The 18,094-nt window shown below is 38.1% G+C and overlaps 1 protein-coding gene across 2 annotated transcripts in view; it reads left to right on the forward strand.

The window, feature by feature from the left end:
• Nucleotides 1-18,094, forward strand: part of CTTNBP2 (cortactin binding protein 2) — a 171,805-nt gene that overhangs the window by 49,062 nt on the left and 104,649 nt on the right. For both annotated transcript variants that reach the window (XM_024128757.1, XM_024128762.3), the window contains exon 3: nt 12,925-13,149. In XM_024128757.1, the coding sequence (XP_023984525.1) occupies nt 12,925-13,149 (225 nt within the window). The remainder of the gene's footprint in view (nt 1-12,924; nt 13,150-18,094) is intronic.

Below are 18,094 nucleotides of genomic sequence, written 5' to 3' on the forward strand. Positions count from 1 at the left end.
GCCATGGCTCACGGGCCCAGCCGCTCCGCGGCATGTGGGATCCTCCCAGACCGGGGCGCGAACCCGGTTCCCCTGCATCGGCAGGCGGACGCGCAACCACTGCGCCACCAGGGAGGCCCTTCACTGTAGTTTTGATGTGCATCAGAAGCATATTTTCTTACGGATGTTCTAAGTAGTCTGTTGACCAGAAGCTACTCTTTCGCTAGCTTACTATAATGCAACAAACTTTGATAGGTCTTTTGATGGTTATATATTTTGTTGGAAAAATTCTACCAATTTATTCAGTATCTAGAAGTTTTAGAAAACAATGTGATTTAGAGCTTCAGCAAATTAGTGGCTAGTGTACATTTGTTATTTTAAGGCTACAAATAGAATATTTACATGTTGACATCTAAATTTATGCTGAGAGCTGAAAAACACATCCATTAATAAGGCAAAGCTTATAAAGTTAATGGCACAACAGTATCTCCTTTCTGTAAATGTGCTGTTTGAGAACACATCATTGGACTTACGTTAGAACTGATGTCATGTATCAAAGACTGGTATTGAAATAGGATTCTATTGTATTTTGTTCTGGGTCTTTGTATTTTGCTTTGTAATCCTTTAAAATAATCTCTCAAAGGACTTTATATCTTCTCTATCCCTGGACTGTCATATTCATGTGCATTTGTGTAAGTGTCAGATGATGAGTTCATTTCCATCCACGGGCAAGTTGATTCTATTTTACTGCACATGTAGCATCTCATGAGCGCACTCTCAGTGCTTGGCCTTCCACTACACTGAGGGGTGTCTAGAATAATGGACCATTAGGAGCACAGGGCTTTTCCCTTAAGGGGTATGATGCAACCGAAGAGGCAGGATAGTTCTAAGTGTGTGAATGCACACATGAACACAATCACCCAGCATGCTAGAAGCTTGATAAACTTCTCCTGGGAGCTCTAAGTAACATGGTGACTTTGGCACTGGCCTCTGACTCCCAACTTCTCATTTCTCTGATGAGATAGGCTAAAGGATATAAAAAATAAGCAAAAACTTACAAGGTAGAAAGAATGTCATCATTAGTAAAATGATAGCTATCGTTTATTACACTTGCACTATTGTCCAGGCACCCAGCTGAGTGCCTTACATGCATTATTTAATTAATCCTTCAAAACAACAGCGACAACTCTCTGGGTTAGGTACTCTGTTAACTTCATATAACTGGAGAAGACCCAGGGGAGTAAAGTAACCAGCCGGAGTGTACATACCTTGGAAGTGGCAGAGTCACTATTCAAATCGTTTTGGCTGATCTCTGAGCCCACTCTCTCAACTGTTGTACTTCCCATGTCCTGAAAAATAAAGGAATATCTTCCAGGTAGAATGTTTGTGTGACCAGACAGAGGGATGAATGAGGACTGACCGACTCACTTCCTGGGTCCCTGTGATGCTTTCTCGGGAGGTGGATCTGTAACGTGCAAAGAGCCAGCCAACTCCTACCTCCTAGGATTTGGAGAGGCGAGGGCAGGCTAAGGGATAGGTAGGGAGTTGTCACTTGAAATCACTCTCTATGACTGTGAAGGAGAAGCATCAGAAAGAAAGGTTGCTGCAATAACCAGAGAGCTGTCTGGGCAGTGGGGCCACTACCTAATATTCTGTCAAGACAGAGGATGCCACAGACATGCGCTCATGCCTAGTGGACAGGTTCAGCCAAAGAGACTTCTTGTCCTTAACACACAGGCCGGGGGGGCACCTAACAGGAGCCCGTATCTCTCATGGGGGCTGTGGCTCTGACTTCCTGTCACTCTCAGCTGAAAGCAGCCTTGCGATGTAAATTTGCACCAGTCTGCTCACTGCTGCCGATATTAGAGGAGTGTTTTAATTGCAACTGGCTGGAGAGTCAAGATATTCAGGGAGCTTCTACCTTACCTTCTTATGGATAAACACCAGATCTGGGTTGACTCCTACTGACCCAAAGATGGAGTAAACAGAAAAAAAGAAAAAAACCCATAGGGCCTATGAAAGATTTTGCAGCCTAGAACAAGGAAGATAACACTTAAAATGCAAAGGAACAACCTACATCTGACAAAAATTATTATGAGAAACGAGTAAATTTTAGAAAGTAATTTTTAGATAGCATCTGCTTTGTGTCTTAAAATTCAAGGAAACATAGGCTTTGAAGTGAGACGGAATGGTGGGTGAGCCAGATTGTGATGGAGAGCTGACTGGCTGCACAGCTGAGGGGAAGAAAGCAGAGAATGGGACGTGGATCTTGGATGCAGATTGCTGGAGTGAGTCCTGGCTGCACCCCTCGTAGCCACACAACCGTAGACAAGCCCCTTGCCCTCTCAGTGCTGCAGTGCTCTTACCTGTAATGTGAGGACAGTGGTACCTACCTAATATGGTCATTACGAGACTTCAAAATGCACTAGGAGAATTAAAGTATCTATTAGAAGTAAGAGTGAAAAAAATCCTCACTATAAAAACATTGAACCCATGACAAATTTAAGATTTCCCAGAACCCAGGGGAAGGGATTAAAGTGACAAATTAGAAGTGAAGATACATGTGTGTAGAACATAGAGAATGGAGATCCACTGGGAGAAAAATTGGTGCTCCTCAGAGAGACTAGGATGAGTGAAATGGTTGCTGTAACCGAGGTGTAGCAGGGTCTTTAGATGAAAAAGCTACATGCCAGGAAAATACCAGCCAACACCAGGAATAATCTTAAATGTTATTAATTTTAAGGTTAGAAAATTGATTTAATCAGGCAGAAAAGCAGGAGGCTTACCGGAAAGGGAGCAAAATCCACCTGGCCGTGGACTTGCTCCTGTGCACTGTTGGATACAGAAGGAGTCTTAGGATACCCCCTAAGAATGTTTTTACCCGGACAAAGTAAATGTAAGAAGGAAATAGAAGTCATCTTCAGATGAGCAAAGATAGAAAATGTTCCCATCCGAAAGCTGCTTGAAAAGTAAATGACCTAAAGATTTACCCAGTTGGAAATAAGCATAAAGATATTAAGTGTGGAAATAATGGTAGGAAAGTGTACAGAGAAGCCGGAAATTGGTTATTCTTATCTTTGGCTGAGGCATCAAAGTGCTTAGGAGAATCTTTATAGACTTACTGATTGTGTTGGGCCAGAGCTGTGTTTGAAGAGTTACATAGATGATTCTGATGAGCAGCTAGGATTGAGAACTACTACTTCAGCAATTTTAGTCAAGATAAAGTATGTACTGTACAGGGATAATTAGGGAAGTGGGGATATTAACAAAGATTTGTAAAAAGTATCCCTTTATTCTCACATTTATGGTAATTGATTTGAGAATAGAAAACTATAATATATAAAAGCAAATTTTAATTAAAGGTTATTTTCCAATGGCAAGAGTTAATTTTATGAAAAAGTTTCTTTCCTCAAATGTGTTTTTAATTTATACATAATTTCAATCAGAGGTATCATTGCTTTAATTTTTAGAAGTTGTAAGCCTAAATTTCATCTAGAAGAATAAGCTGGTAGCATTGCAAAGAAATTCTTAGAAACTGATATTGTGAAGGAGGCTTGTCCTTTTGACGGATAGCATTTAATAATACAAATGAAAACATTTGTACTGGAGAATTATGAATAGGAAGATAAACAAAACAGAATAAAAAATATAAAAAAGACCCAGTATTATAAAAGTAAGGCAATTCATAATAATAAAAGGATACTTCTTCACAAAGACATATTATAAATGTGTATGCAACTAATAACATCTCAAAATATCTGAAGCAAAAATTAATAGAATTGAAGGGAGAAATAGGCAATTTCATAATCATAGTAGATTTTAATCTCTCTCAGTAGTTGATAGAACAATTAGTTGATAGGGAAAAAGAACATAGATAATATGAACAACACTATCACTTTAATTAATTGACATTTGCATTCAGTGACCTCAATAGAATTAAATGAGAAATCAGTAACAATAAGCTATTTGGGAAAATTCCAAGTATCTGGAATTTTTTGGGAAAAAAAAAAACTTCAATGTGACAAAGACAGAATCACAATTTAGAAAATGAATGGCAGCAAAATACATCAAAATATTTGAAATACAGCTAAAACAATGTTGAGAGGGAAATTGAGAGATTTAAATGGTTGTATTAAAAAGAAGAAAGATCTAAAAATCAATGACCTAAGATTCTACAGTAAGAAACTACAAGGAGGAGAACAAAGTAAACACTAAGTAGAAGGAGATTTTTTTTGTTGCTGTTAAAGATCAGCAATTAAGAAAATACAAAATAGACAATACAGAAAATTAATGAAGCCAAAAGCTGGCTATTGAAAAAAATCAACAAAATTGACATATTCCTGGCTAAAATGAGCAAGAACAAAACAACACAGATCACCAATATTAGGAATGAAAAGAAGGATTATCACTATAGATCCTACAGATAGTAAAGTGATATTAAGTGAATACTGTGAACAACTTCAACACCCCAGGGGAAGTGGTCAAATTTCTTGAAAAATACAACTTACAAAATTGATACAAGAAGAAATAAAAAATCCAAATGGCTCTGTATCTATTTTAAACATTCATTATTAAAAACCTTCCCCTAAAGAAAACTTCAGACCCAAATGGTTTCACTGGTAAATCCTATCAAACATTCAAAAAATAAATAATACTAATATACACAAAACTTTTCAGAAAATACAGGAGGGAGGGGTCATCATGGCCCAACTCATTTTTTGAGGTTGGCAGTATCCTAATCTCCAAACTGACAAAGATTTTTTTTAAAATACAGAAGAAAAACATGGACCAATCTCCCTCATAATTATAGATGTAAAAACACTACCGCTGGTGGGAATAAAATTGGCAAATACCCTCTGACGAGGAATTTGGTAACTTATTTCAAAAGTCTTCATTATGGTGAGGTATGTTCCCTGAATGCCCACTTTCTGGAGAGATTTTTTGTATTTTAATCGCAGGTGGATGTTGGATTTTGTCAAAAGCTCTTTCTGCATCTATTGGATGATCATGTTTTTATTCAATCTGTTAACGAGGTGTATCACACTGATTGATTTGTGGATACTGAAAAACCCTTTCATAGCAAAATGTTTTTATTTTTTAACCCAGTAATAATACTACCTCAGTGAATTTTATAAATATTCCCACAGGTTTACCTCCAGGTATGTTAGAACAATTGAAAGTGAAATAAGTGATAAACAATGAGCTTTTTTAGTATGTAAGGGTTCATTTATGGAATACTATTAAAATATTGATATAGATCATTGAAGTGGGAACTGTTTAGCAAACTAAATGAGAGAGTTTGCTTAAAACATATTCCCTTAAGTCCTTGATAGCTATTTTTAGTACATGCTTGGAAAAAATAAGTTGTAGAGTACCAGGCAAACTTAATAATAACTACTTTCTGATGATTGAATCATGGATTTTTTTTTTCTTTTTCCCTTTTATCATATTTTCCCAAGTTCAGCAAACATGTATTATTTTAAATAAAAAAAATAGTTCAAATATGCTTATAGATGTGGATAAACACACTTATTTAGTTTTTTATTAATGTTGAGTAATAGTGCCTCTTTTATGAAATTTAAAATTATTGATTTTTCATATGAAAAGTTTGTTTCTAGTTAAGCATCATTGAGAATGACTAATCCCAGTAATAGAAGCTATTACTTCTATCAGCCTTAAATAAGTAATTGGTACATGTGGTATATTGTACTGGTAGCACAGAGACATAAAAGGCATGGTTTTAACCATCTAGTAGAGGTAAAGATATAGCTAATTGTAGCAATTAACTGCCCAGGGCAGAGTTGGCAGGTCGTTCATCTGTGCTCCATTTCTGATTGATGGGTGGTGACTGCCTGGAGAGATGTATTAAGACAAATTGGGAGGCCATTCCTGGATTCGGCTTAAAGTGTGCTGATAGTTTAATAAATGTCTACTCCGAGCAAGAGGGAAGAACAGTGAGGCATAGTGTATGATTCTTGACCTAGTTAGGCAATAAAGGTAATCTTACTTTTACAGATGAGCGTGGGCCACTGAGATGAGCACTGATGGGTGTGTGCAAGGTGGTAAGTTGCAGGCAAGGTCAACGTAAAGGATTAGGAGATTACTTCTGGCTCTGGCTTCTGTGAAATCAAGCCATTTCATAGATTCTGTTAGAATGGTCTACATTTCTGTGAGAAAATTGGTGGTTTATTGAAGTATGACTTCCAGATTTTAGCCTCAAGAACCAGATAAATCTAAGTCAGTCTTGATATATGATTCACGATATTCATTATGTAAATGTATTCCTGGCATGACAGTTTCTGCACATCCAGATTATTTTGTCCATGAGCAGGTAGGATGTTATGGCCGCAAGGTTGGGGCATAAGAGTGGGAGGGGAGAGAGCGGGGAAAACTTGCTCTTCTCTGACATACTCCTCCTGCACCTCTTCCTGCATTGCAGGAAAGGTCACGTAATGCCATGACATGCCTTCATTTCTGTGTCCTGTGTATGTCTTGCCACATATAAGCAGTGTCTGAAATGTGTTCACTCAACTGAACTATTTAGACTTTTTGACATTTTATTCTTATTCCAGGAAGTTATATCTTGTTCCTGGCTAGTGAATTTCTAAGCCTTTGTGATCATTGAAGGGCAGTGACTATCCTTCTTCAAAAGACTGTGTAACTTTCACATAGCTGTTCCCACCCTCTGGGCTCTACTTAACCACTGTGTGTGTGTGTGTGTGTGTGTGTGTGTGTGTGTGTGTGTGTGTGTGTTGTATATGAATGTGTAAACCCACTCCCAGTATATTTCACCCCTCTTAGGGTGAGATTTATTTGCAAGTAGGATTTTTTCCCCTAACTTCTTAGAAGAGCTCTTAATTTTAGTTTCAAAAAAATTTGGGTCTACTGGAACTTCTTACCACTGAGACAGAGATTTAGAACTAGATAGATGAATTTTTATGTTGGCTTCTTGGAAAAATATGTATTTTCCATCCCTCTTGATTTAGAAGCCAACGGCCTTCCTGATTTTTGAGACCCCTGCTCCCCATTTCTACCATTTCAGCCGATGTTTGAAACACAGCCAGAGGCAGATTTCACTCCAGTCCAGTGCAGCCTATTGTATCTTTGGAGCAGCTTTGACCCTTAAACATTCCTTATTATAATGGTGATAATTCTGTTCCTTGGGAATCAGGTAAATAGTTAAATACCTCTTTAAACATGAAATGACTTCAGATATTGAAAGAATGCTATCGTGCTGCTGTAAGTCTTTTAAGCATTCCTGTTTTCTTTTTATACTCAGTTCTGTTTTCACGTCCTTTTTCTATTGATCATTCTTTAAATATTTCACCCAGAAGTGAGCCCAGCAGTCCAGGGATTGTCTAGTTCTGACAGCTATTTTCTATTAATTAATGAAGCCTGATGTGGAGTCCTGATTTGAGGTGTGGTGGAGAAACAGTGTTCATTTCATGGTTCAATCCTTGAATGTAGTATTGATTGCAGCCCCTAAGTGATTTTCATACTTGCCTCTGTGTTTCTACTCAAGAACTGACTCATATTTATTCCTGTGAAAGTCCATCTTGTCAGATTGGGTTCATCATTTCGACCATCCCTCTCTTGCAGTTTTGTATCATTGGCATCCATGACAGTGGCCACTGTGTTGAGTAGGCTGGAGCTGAGGACAGAATTCCTCTACATTCTTCTTGCAGTTAGATCTGTATTAATGCTAGTGGGTTTGGGGTTTGGTTTTTTAATTTTTAGGTAGTCAGTGCTTTTTGATAATATGCTTTTGGGGGAAAGCATATTTAGAAATCATTTTTCTTATTGAACTGTATTTTGCACTTGCATAACATCTCTGAAGAATCTTGGGGGAAAACGCTTAAGTTTGATTACATTATGTTAGTATATGGTCAGTAACAATGAAAGTACGTATAGAGCATATGGAAAGCTGTTAACTACTTAGAATACTGTCATATTTTTGTCTTTCAAACTTTATTTCTTTGTATCAGTTTGAATAGTGTTGTAAACAATACTTATTTTTGAAGCCTCTTCTAGTGTTCCAAAATACTCTAGTCATAATTACAAAATACTTCAGTGAGTAGGCTTTGGAGAAAGACTGCCTAGGTTGAATACCAGCTTCTGTTGAAATGACCTTGGGAGAGTAAGTTAATCTTTCTGAGCCTCAGTCTGCTTGTCTATAAAATGTGCATTTAAAAAGTGGCTATCTTCTGGACTTAGTTTTAGGAGAAAGTGAGTATGAAAACCTAGCAATAAAAAATATGCTCTCAGTAAAAGTTATCTTTTATAAGTATTGATATTTTTTAATGTTACAAAATCATTCCAGCTTTTAATAAGACAAAATAATTTTAGTTACAAGTTTGTCAATATGTTTTAAAATTAATCGGTGATATGTTTTAATTGTGACTTACAATCCAAGTTGTAGGGTATTTTTCCTAAGAGGATTACATGCTATAGAAAAAGTTGAATAGCTAAAGTACTTTTCTTTTTATTATTACTGGTCGGGTCCAACCTACTTCAGTCGATCTTACAAAACAATGAAAGCCAAAAGTAGGAACTCTGTATCGGTCAAATCCTCCATTAATAATGGCCATGTTTTTATTTCTTGCTTGTGATTTTCTCAAGATTCTATAAAGCTTCACATTCTGATGAAATTATATTTTTACTTATCAGTGTAGCTGGTTTTAAGAATTTGAGTCTGTTGTCATAATTATAGTTAGCCTGTGTCTTCAAATGACTCATTACCCTGAAATGCATTTCATTCTCAAGTAATTCTGATGCATAAACCAAGAAGTTATCTGCACATTCAGCTCTTCCTTTTTTTTAAGGAACGGCCTCTTCAAGCGCAGTATGATACACGTTTGAAGTCCTTTTTTATTACACAGTCTCCTTCAATATTAATACTTGTATATATTGTTGATCTGCCCTTTTTAAAAGTAATATGGTACATTCAAAATTAAGCACTCTGTTACAAAGAAAGATATGCTAAGAAAGGTATACTTCTTACAAGAGTGTTACAAGAAATAAACATTAATAGTTGAAAAATGAGAACCCCTGTTTCTACCTTTAAGACAAGGATATAAAAAATGCATGTTGAATATATGTAACATGTATAAATAAATTCCTATATGGCTATAGAGTAGAATTATTACCTGGCATCTCTTAAAGCAGGGGTCGCCAACCCCCAGGCTGCACAGCAGGAGGTGAGCGAGGGTGAGCGAGTGAAGCTTCATATTACTGCCTGAACCATCCATTTCCCCCACCACCCCCCAGTCCGTGGAAAAATTGTCTTCCACAAAACCAGTCCCTGGTGCCAAAAAGGTTGGGGACCACTGTCTTAAAGCAATAAACATGGGATCAGGGGTCAGTTTAATGGAATGCATAAAATCTTTCACATTCATTTTACCTGAGGTTTCCAGGCTTTTAGGAACTTTAAAAGAAAATGAAATGATATTTGTTGTGTATACTCTAGGGGTCCTAGAGACAAATGAGGCTGCTTCATTGATCTCGTTTTGAAAATGAAAGATACCGGGGACAAAGTTGCATAGCTTGTTAGCCCTACTTCTTCCCTTAAAAGAAGCTAATGTATGTGTCTTGAACCTCGTCATAAAGGTTAAGCGTCAGTCTATATTGGCAAAGCAAACCAGTTGGCAGTTTTATGTTTATGATCCTGTAGACATATAATTATACAACATTTTCAGCAGAAAAAAAAATTGCCCACACTTGACAATGCCACAGTTAAAGCTAGTAATTTTAAAATAAAGCCAAAATACAACAAAAAAATACATGCAAAACTTTCACAGTAGTAAAAAAAAAAAAAAAAAAAAAAAAAAGGTATTAAAATTTTTCAGTGGACTTCCCTGGTGGCACAGTGGTTAAGAATCCACCTGCCAATGCAGGGGACACGGGTTCAAGCCCTGGTACGGGAGGATCCCGCATGCCGCGGAGCAACTAAGCCCATGTGCCACAGCTACTGAGCCTGCGCTCTACAGCACGAGCCACAACTACTGAGCGCAAGTGCCACAAGTACTGAGCCCAGACACCTAGAGCCCGTGCTCCACAACAAGAGAAGCCACTGCAATGAGAAGCCCACGCACCACAACAAAGAGTAACCCCCGCTTGCTGCAACTAGAGAAAGTCCGCGTGCAGCAATGAAGACCCAGTGCAGCCAAAAATAAATAAAAATTTTTTTCAGACCATAAAATCTGTTTAAACTGGAAATAGTCTATGATATATGTATTTACCTCTTATATAAAAGTTAATTTTAACCCATTTATCAAAAGTTCACTCTGATTTAAGAATAACGTGTGTGGTTTAGAAATGGCTTGAGTTAGTGTTACAGATATTGTACATCATAAAATATGTTGGATGTGTAAGTAGACATCAGGTAATTTTAACTGGTTGTTAAAATGTAAGTTTCAGCAGGGGACCCATAGTGATAAATATTAGTTACTAAAATGAGGACCAAGATGCAAACTTTTCAGAAGACAGTTTGAAATCCAGCTTTGACTTTTAAATTCCTTACCCACATTAAGGGTATAAAAAAACCTAATTGTTGGAGATTAAAGAGAGAACAGTTTTTATGAAAGAGCATTTCTCTGGAGAGAATGCTGTGCATCCCCCCATTTAGTTGCTTTTCCCTTCACCTCAAGAGGAAAGCACTTCAGCCAGACTATTTAATGACTTACTAGGTTTCTCCTTATTAGGTCTTGGTGCTCTGAGTGGAGGTGGGGCTGAAAAAAAGCAGGCATTCTGTAGAAATGACAGAAAGATGGTTACAGTGGTCATCTTGCACTCCCAGATTTTCTTTAAATGAAGATTCAGGAGTGTTTCCCATAGACTAGGTTGGGCCATAGGCATCAAAGAGTAGGAATGAGGTTGATTCAGATCCTGTTCAGTAGAGAAGTCTGGAGAACATGGGACCTCAGCCAACAAAAAGCTGGATTCTAGATGCTATAGAAGATATGTATGCAAGGCTGGCTTCATGGGTGTGCAGGCTGTGTGGTCACAAAGGGCCATGCACTTAGAAGGACCCTAGACTTGGTTAAAGGATATGCTGTTACCATCTTGAAATTCTTAATAACTTTTAGCAAGAACCCATGTTTTCATTTTGTACTGAGCTCTGCAGGTTATGTAGTCTGTCCTAAATTTATGATTTACATTGGGGAAACTAGATGAAGGGTCCCCAGCAGTGAGAAGGGGGGTGTGGCTTTTTCAAGCTACCAAGCACTTCATGGGAAAAGAGTGGGCTTTAAGTATTTGCCACACCCAGTTGGTAAGGCTAGTTTCTCGACTGAACCAGTCAGGTAGAATGCTCCTGTTCCTCTCACCTCCATCTTCATCATCATCCTCTACCTCTGGTCCCTTCCAACCCAGAGAGGACTAAAACAGCTAAGAAAGAGGGGGAGAAGATTGGATAAAAGAGAGGTTTTCTTAAACACTTCCTTCCCAGGTGGTGCAGATCTTAGCTGGGGAAAGGAAGCCATCATACCACTGAAGTCGGATATTCTAATAACCAAATTGAGACTTTTATATTTTAAAGTGACTATAGGAATTGTATTAGATAAAAGTAATTAGAAAAACCATGGGGGCTATCCCAAGTTTTCATCCAGAGGTGGGGGATGAACTACTACATTGAACAAAAATTAATAGAAAAGTGAAGGACAGAATGAAATTGCTTTTGTAATTGCATCTCTGAAATGATACTTATTCAGCTTATTGATTACATAATTGAATTTGAAGAATCTAGAAATACGAAATGCTTTTTGATTCATAAACCACTTTGACTTTTAAGTCTAAAATGATCCTCTGAAAGCTAGCTTAAATTTATGGTGAAATTGGACTTTTCTTAAATTGTATTTCCTAATCTAATTTGGTAATAGGAAAAGAAACATTAGATTTTCCCACTTTTGCACTTGTGTTTATCTATTTTTTGGCTTGCTGATAGTGGTTTTAAAATAGAAAAGTTGAGTTAGTCAACGCAGTTGCCTTTAAATTAAGGACATGTATGTAATATTTCTTTAGAAAGCATGTTTAACATTTTGGACAATTAAGCTTGATTTATTGTAATTTAGTTTTTCCACTGGCAGTGACATAGAATAATTTTTTCTGCTAGCTATTCCAAATGACCTGAGTTAGGAAAATGTTGCTTGTTTTCAATATATTTCTACTGCTATTTTCCATTTTATGCAAAGGCCATTCACTGTAGGCTAATTTTAGAAAATTGCATTTAGTGCCAAGTGGATGTGAAATTTACTTTAACACTGATGGACTGACATTTAAAGTAAAATGAGGCTATGTTCTTTCCTGGGACTCTGTGAACTATATTTTAATGTCCTTCAGTGATGAGAAGACATTTACATCTTCCTTATTTTCTGGAGGTTTTTTCGTAGTTGGTTACACTTCACAAAATGTGAATATTGTGATTTTTGACATAAAAAATTCATGAAATATTTTCTTCTTCAAATATTTATAAAATTCTTTCTGTACAAAACTTGGAGATTTATATTTTGTGATTTAACGTGATGAGGATTATGTGTAATGTAAGTTCTATAAACATATTATTTTGTTTTTGAATTTTTGCTAAAAGTTATTTTAATTGTTGTTGATATTTTTTATTTTACTCTAAATGAGAAAAGACTGTACCTAAAATTCAGATCCTTGAAGGAGTAGGCGTCATGGGAAAAAAAACTGTATTTGCGGCTTTTGTAATTTAAAAGACAATATTCCAAAGGAAGAAAATTTGAAAGTAGACTGAGTGGCGTGGCAGGCTGGTCAGGGTTTGGGGTCACAGTCCCTTTACCTCTCACTCACCAGCTGACATCACACGTAAGCTATTACTCATGACAGTTGTGAATACCATTTGGAGCAGTAATCACAGAACCTTCATATAAATAGCCTTCTGTATATTTTCATTTCTTTCTTGAATACATTCCTCTGATTTTGTTCTAGGCTCGCAGGAAGGAGGTATTTATCCAGGAACGGTATGGGAGATTTAATTTAAATGACCCATTCCTGGCACTGCAGAGAGACTATGAAGCAGGTGCTGGCGATAAAGAGAAGAAGCCAGTTTGTACCAACCCCCTCTCCATCCTTGAAGCAGTCATGGCCCACTGCAGAAAAATGCAAGAAAGGATGTCCACGCAACTGGCTGCTGCTGAGAGCAGACAAAAGAAGGTATTGAGACTTTCAAACAATTCTTTTTCCCATGACACAGTGTAGAATGAAGAGATCATCTCTGAGGTTGTTGTTTTGTTCTTAAATATTTTCAAGAAGAGTTGAGATAAGGACTTAGAAACTCAAACTACTGACAAATTCTGGTGGCCCTTCTCAAATGTAAGTTAAAATAAATATAACACTAAATCATAAAAGAAGTATGACAAATTATGTTTCCCATAATGTTTACTGTGATGCTTTCATTAAAATAATGGATTTTTTTGGGGGGGGTGGATTTCCCTTTCCTAGTGCCCTAAGACATGCTTAACTGTTAGGTGAGTGATCCAGTAATGCAACCAGGACTGATCATATGGTGGCATCCCCAACTTACTTTATCCAGCTTTTGTCTCCAGTATTTCTTTGCAACTAGAAATTATTTATTTTTTTTGAAAATGAAAATAGTATGAGAATAGAATGAAAGTTTGCATAGTATATGCAATCTCACAACATGTCATCTTGAAGTTCTGGTTCATCTCGGACTCACCTCTGGGGTCTGATTGTGTGTCTGCTGCAGACCACCTCCAGGCTCCTATTCACATGTGTTTCATTTAAACCAGCCTCCTCCCCCCTCCTCACCTCCCGCACCACACACATACATATTATTGCACATGAGCACGTGCTTCAAAGACTCCTAAGTGATAAAAGCTTACTGCGATCAGCCATAAGGAAATAGAAGTTTAAATTTTGTCCTTCCGATATGCTGCTGAGACTACTGATTCCCTTTATTAGAAAAGAGAGTGAGGAAATCAGAGAAGGTAATGATGTCTAATTACTAGAATTAAAAGTAACATGTTCTTCCAACCATTATTAAAGCATAAATTAAAATGTTTCTTCTGTTTGTCCTTTTCAGAGAACTTATTATAGCTCACATTTAACACCTGGTTAACAATTAACCTGAATGCACTATACTGTATAAAATGTCTATGATACTGTCATTGAATGTGTAGGCTTTCTCCCTGTAATTGTATCCTTGCATTAACGTATATATGCCAGCGTTCTGGTATAGGTCTTGAATAAAAGCAAACCTTTTGCTCAGTATGCCACAGGGTAGAAAACTAAAGCACTGGGTAAAATAGTAAAGAACAGAAGGCCTTCCCTGCATGGGAGACCGAATCACACAATTTTACACTGGACTCTGCACACCCTCTACAAAGCCCTGCAGACAACCACTGAGGTCTTTGGAGCTTTTCAAAAATCCCCACAAACCGCATAAGCAAGAGCCAGTGTGTTTCCGCTGATGTCACTAAAGCTCATTTGTATGTCTTGGATGAGACACATTTCAATTATGTTCTTAATGTGTCAAATGAGCTATTTCATAATAAAGTACATCTGCTGGGTTTTATGCTGTGTTATCAAAAATCAAGAAAATATTCTTTTTATTGTAGTTTTCGTTCAATACATAAAATGCATGCTTTCCTAAATTTTACTTCTGTTTTGCATTTTATCTATCATTCCTCTTATAAGAGAGAAATAAAGAAATTCATTTCGAGTTGAATCAGAGATTTTATTATCTAGTTGATTTTTTTTTTTTTTTTTAATCAGCTTACATCCTGTTTATTTCTGAATGACTGGGTCATTTCCAACCTGGCTGGAAGTGAAAGGAAATTGTTTCTGTCCTAGGGGTCCTGAGAGGCTAGTATGAAATGAGCCAGTGATCTGTCTCCCGCCTATAATGGGGATACAGGGGTTCTTTATGGCCAAATTCACTGGCTGTGCAGTCTCAGTGAAGGGTCTGTCTGAGAGGCAGTGCTACCCTTTGTCCCTAAAGGATATTCTATTACGGTAGATTGTAACATGTGAGAAGAGTTACAGTTTGTACTCTTATCCCATATCTTTATTTATAAAGAAAGTATTAGAGCAGCTAATAAGGCCAGGAACAACAGTCATTTTAGCAACAAAATTACCTGTCACCTTTACTCTTGAGAGTAAATATATTAACCAAACATCTTCAGTTCTCTTGCATGCATGTAGAATAAATTGGAGCTTTAGAAATCTAAAAGCATTAAGACACAAAAATCCATTATTTTAAATGAGTCCAGGTCTTAAAATCACTGCCACAGCAAAAGTCAGGGAAAGCAAAGTTCCTATTATCTACAATTCAAGTATTTATTATCTGACACTGGGCATAGCTCTGTGGTGATTCTAAGACATTTGGCCTGAACGCTGCTCTGGTTGCCCTCTCAAGGCAGGAGAAGAGACTTCGTGCTCATTCATGCATTGGTTCCTGCTGAGACTACTAATAGGAGGGTTAACTGTTTGGTAATTTGTGTGCCAGGAAAATTTGGGCAAGAGTCAATTTGGCAAATGGCCTGAGCCTCAAGCCACTTTGAATAAGCTAATGAGTAATCATCATGGGGAACTTTGCCTCTGGTAATATACTCCCCCGTTTAGAACCAGTAACCTAGGGTGCTTGTTATTTGGGTTTTTATTATTTATCTTAGGCATCATCTGTTAATACAGCTTCTTTTCTAATTTATTTTCAGTCATTTTATTCATACATAGTATAATTTCTAGCCCTGAGATAGGAAAGATCTTTTAATTTGATCAGAGCCTTTGAAAGAAAGAAGCCAAGGGTTTCCCTGGTGGCGCAGTGGTTGAGAGTCCGCCTGCCGATGCAGGGACACGGGTTCGTACCCCGGTCCGGGAAGATCCCACATGCCGCCGAGCGGCTAGGCCCGTGAGCCATGGCTGCTGAGCCTGCGCATCCGGAGCCTGTGTTCCGCAACGGGAGAGGCCACAACAGTGAGAGGCCCGCGTACTGCGCAAAAAAAAAAAAAAAAGCCAAAATAACAACTAGGAAACTCAGAAGGGGACAGTTGTTTTCACCAGAGGAAAAACTAAATGTAGTTCTGTGTATTAGACAGAGCTCCTTCTAGGCGGCCGCTCAGTATGATGTGGTCGGTTGCATGCTGGTAGCTGCGTCAGGCAGAATTTGTAGTTGCGAGCAAGTGAATCCAGTATTCTTGAGGTAAGCAGAAACAGCATTTATTTGTTCGCTTACAGCATGGTAGAGCATGGCTGGGAGAACTAGTAGATCTTTTCTGCCGTGGCTCATCCTTCCGCTGAGGGCTAGATACTGGAGCTTGTTGACCCCAGACAGCACCACTGCCATCACTGCTCTGGGTCTTGAGTGGTGCCTCCCCTGGCCCTGCTTCTTTGCATTACTCATTTCCTAGTTGAAGCCTAAGAGCAGGTGCATTTGATTGGCCAACCTTAGGCCCCATGCCCTCTCCTTAGCTACAAGACTGGGAAAGCAACTATGGGCCATATTTAACTACTATAGGAGAGAACCAGAGGTGGAGAATTCTCCTGACATAGGAAGGATTTTCAGGTGCTAGACAACCAAAGAAATGACAAATGCACGAGAAAAGAGCAATCAAAGTATGTGTTTTGTTTATTTCATATGCCTTTTTCTTCCCACTATAAATAATTGTAATTTGTTTTGCCGTTTGTATTCACTGTTTTCTACTTCGTTATATAATGGTTATAACATACAAATATAATTTAATTTTAAATTGTTTTCATGATTTTCGTTCAAGGATAATATGGTAGAGAAGCAGCTAAAATAACATTTTTAGGAAGAATGTTTAGGACGCTTTGTACATGAATGATTGTTTTTAGCTCCTTCCTGAGTCTTTTTTGTATAACTCATTACATTTCAAGATGCATTTGGGCTCCCCAGGAGCACTGCAGAGTGAGCATTAAGGGGAGCTGGAGACTGAGGTCTGCAGCTCTGAGCAGGGATTTAGAGGAGAGAACAACTTGCCTCATCCATGTCTTCCCTTCTCTCTTTTGAAACTAGATCAAGAGGAAGGGGCATTTCGTCCCAGCTTACCCTTTCCCCTCCCCATGTCATCAAGTCCATTCTCTATGTCTGCATCTTTATTCTTGTCCTGCCCCTAGGTTCATGAGAACCATTTTTTTAGAGGGGTGGGTTAGGGAAGGTGGGAGGGAGACGCAAGAGGGAGGGGATATGGGGATATATGTATACGTATAGCTGACTCACTTTGTTATACAGCAGAAACTAACACACTATTGTAAAGCAATTATATCCAATAAAGATGTTAAAAAAAAAAAAAGAGGAAGGGGCAGATGAGAACTACAGAGCCCAACTGCTGACTGGTAGCTCCAGCCCCTATAAAGAAGAAAATCTCAATATATCTCATCATTATGTATTTGTTTACCAGGATTGGGCAGGTGCCGGTGAGGGTGACCGTGTGGAAAAGAGGACAAGGGTGCAGTGAGTGTTAAAAGACATGAGGGAGTAATAAAAAATATAATAAAACGTCATAAGAATATTTTGTGGTTGTGACAGACATGCCTGCTTTCTCATTTTACAAATGACCGTAATTGCTTGCCTCTCTCTTTTACACTTTGATTTAGAACTGATCGCCTTTACATTGATGCTCTGCTCCACCTACAGAGCTTTTCCATTCATTCTGGAAAAACAGTTGTTTGGTGCTTCCTTCATTCAGAGCTCCCAGTCTGGGTGCTATTCTTGGAGCAACCACCCACTTCCTCACTACCAGTGAAGTTGTGTTAGTTCTTCTAAGCTCTTCCACATAATCCGCTGCTTTTTGCAAACGGCTTTGGTAATACTGCTCCATGCAAAATTCCCCTTCAGCCATTACTTGGAAGTGGTTGTGAGTAGATATAAATTGGGCAATAGTAGAACAGAGTGAGCTGGAACTCAGTAGTCTATACACAAGAGGCTGTGGTTCCTTTATAATCTCCGCAGTGTGCAGTTTAGTTGGGGGTGTCTGTTCCTACCCCTACCCATCAGGTCCACAGTCCTTGGATCACTGCTCAAAATTGTCCCAGATTTGGCCAGTGAGAGCCCTTTCAGGTATTCCTTTTGATATATTCCCATCATCCTTTGAGCACTTCCTTATTTTCTTACAGCAAG

The sequence above is a fragment of the Physeter macrocephalus genome, chromosome 5 (assembly GCF_002837175.3).
Source record: "Physeter macrocephalus isolate SW-GA chromosome 5, ASM283717v5, whole genome shotgun sequence".
NCBI lineage: Eukaryota > Metazoa > Chordata > Mammalia > Artiodactyla > Physeteridae > Physeter > Physeter macrocephalus.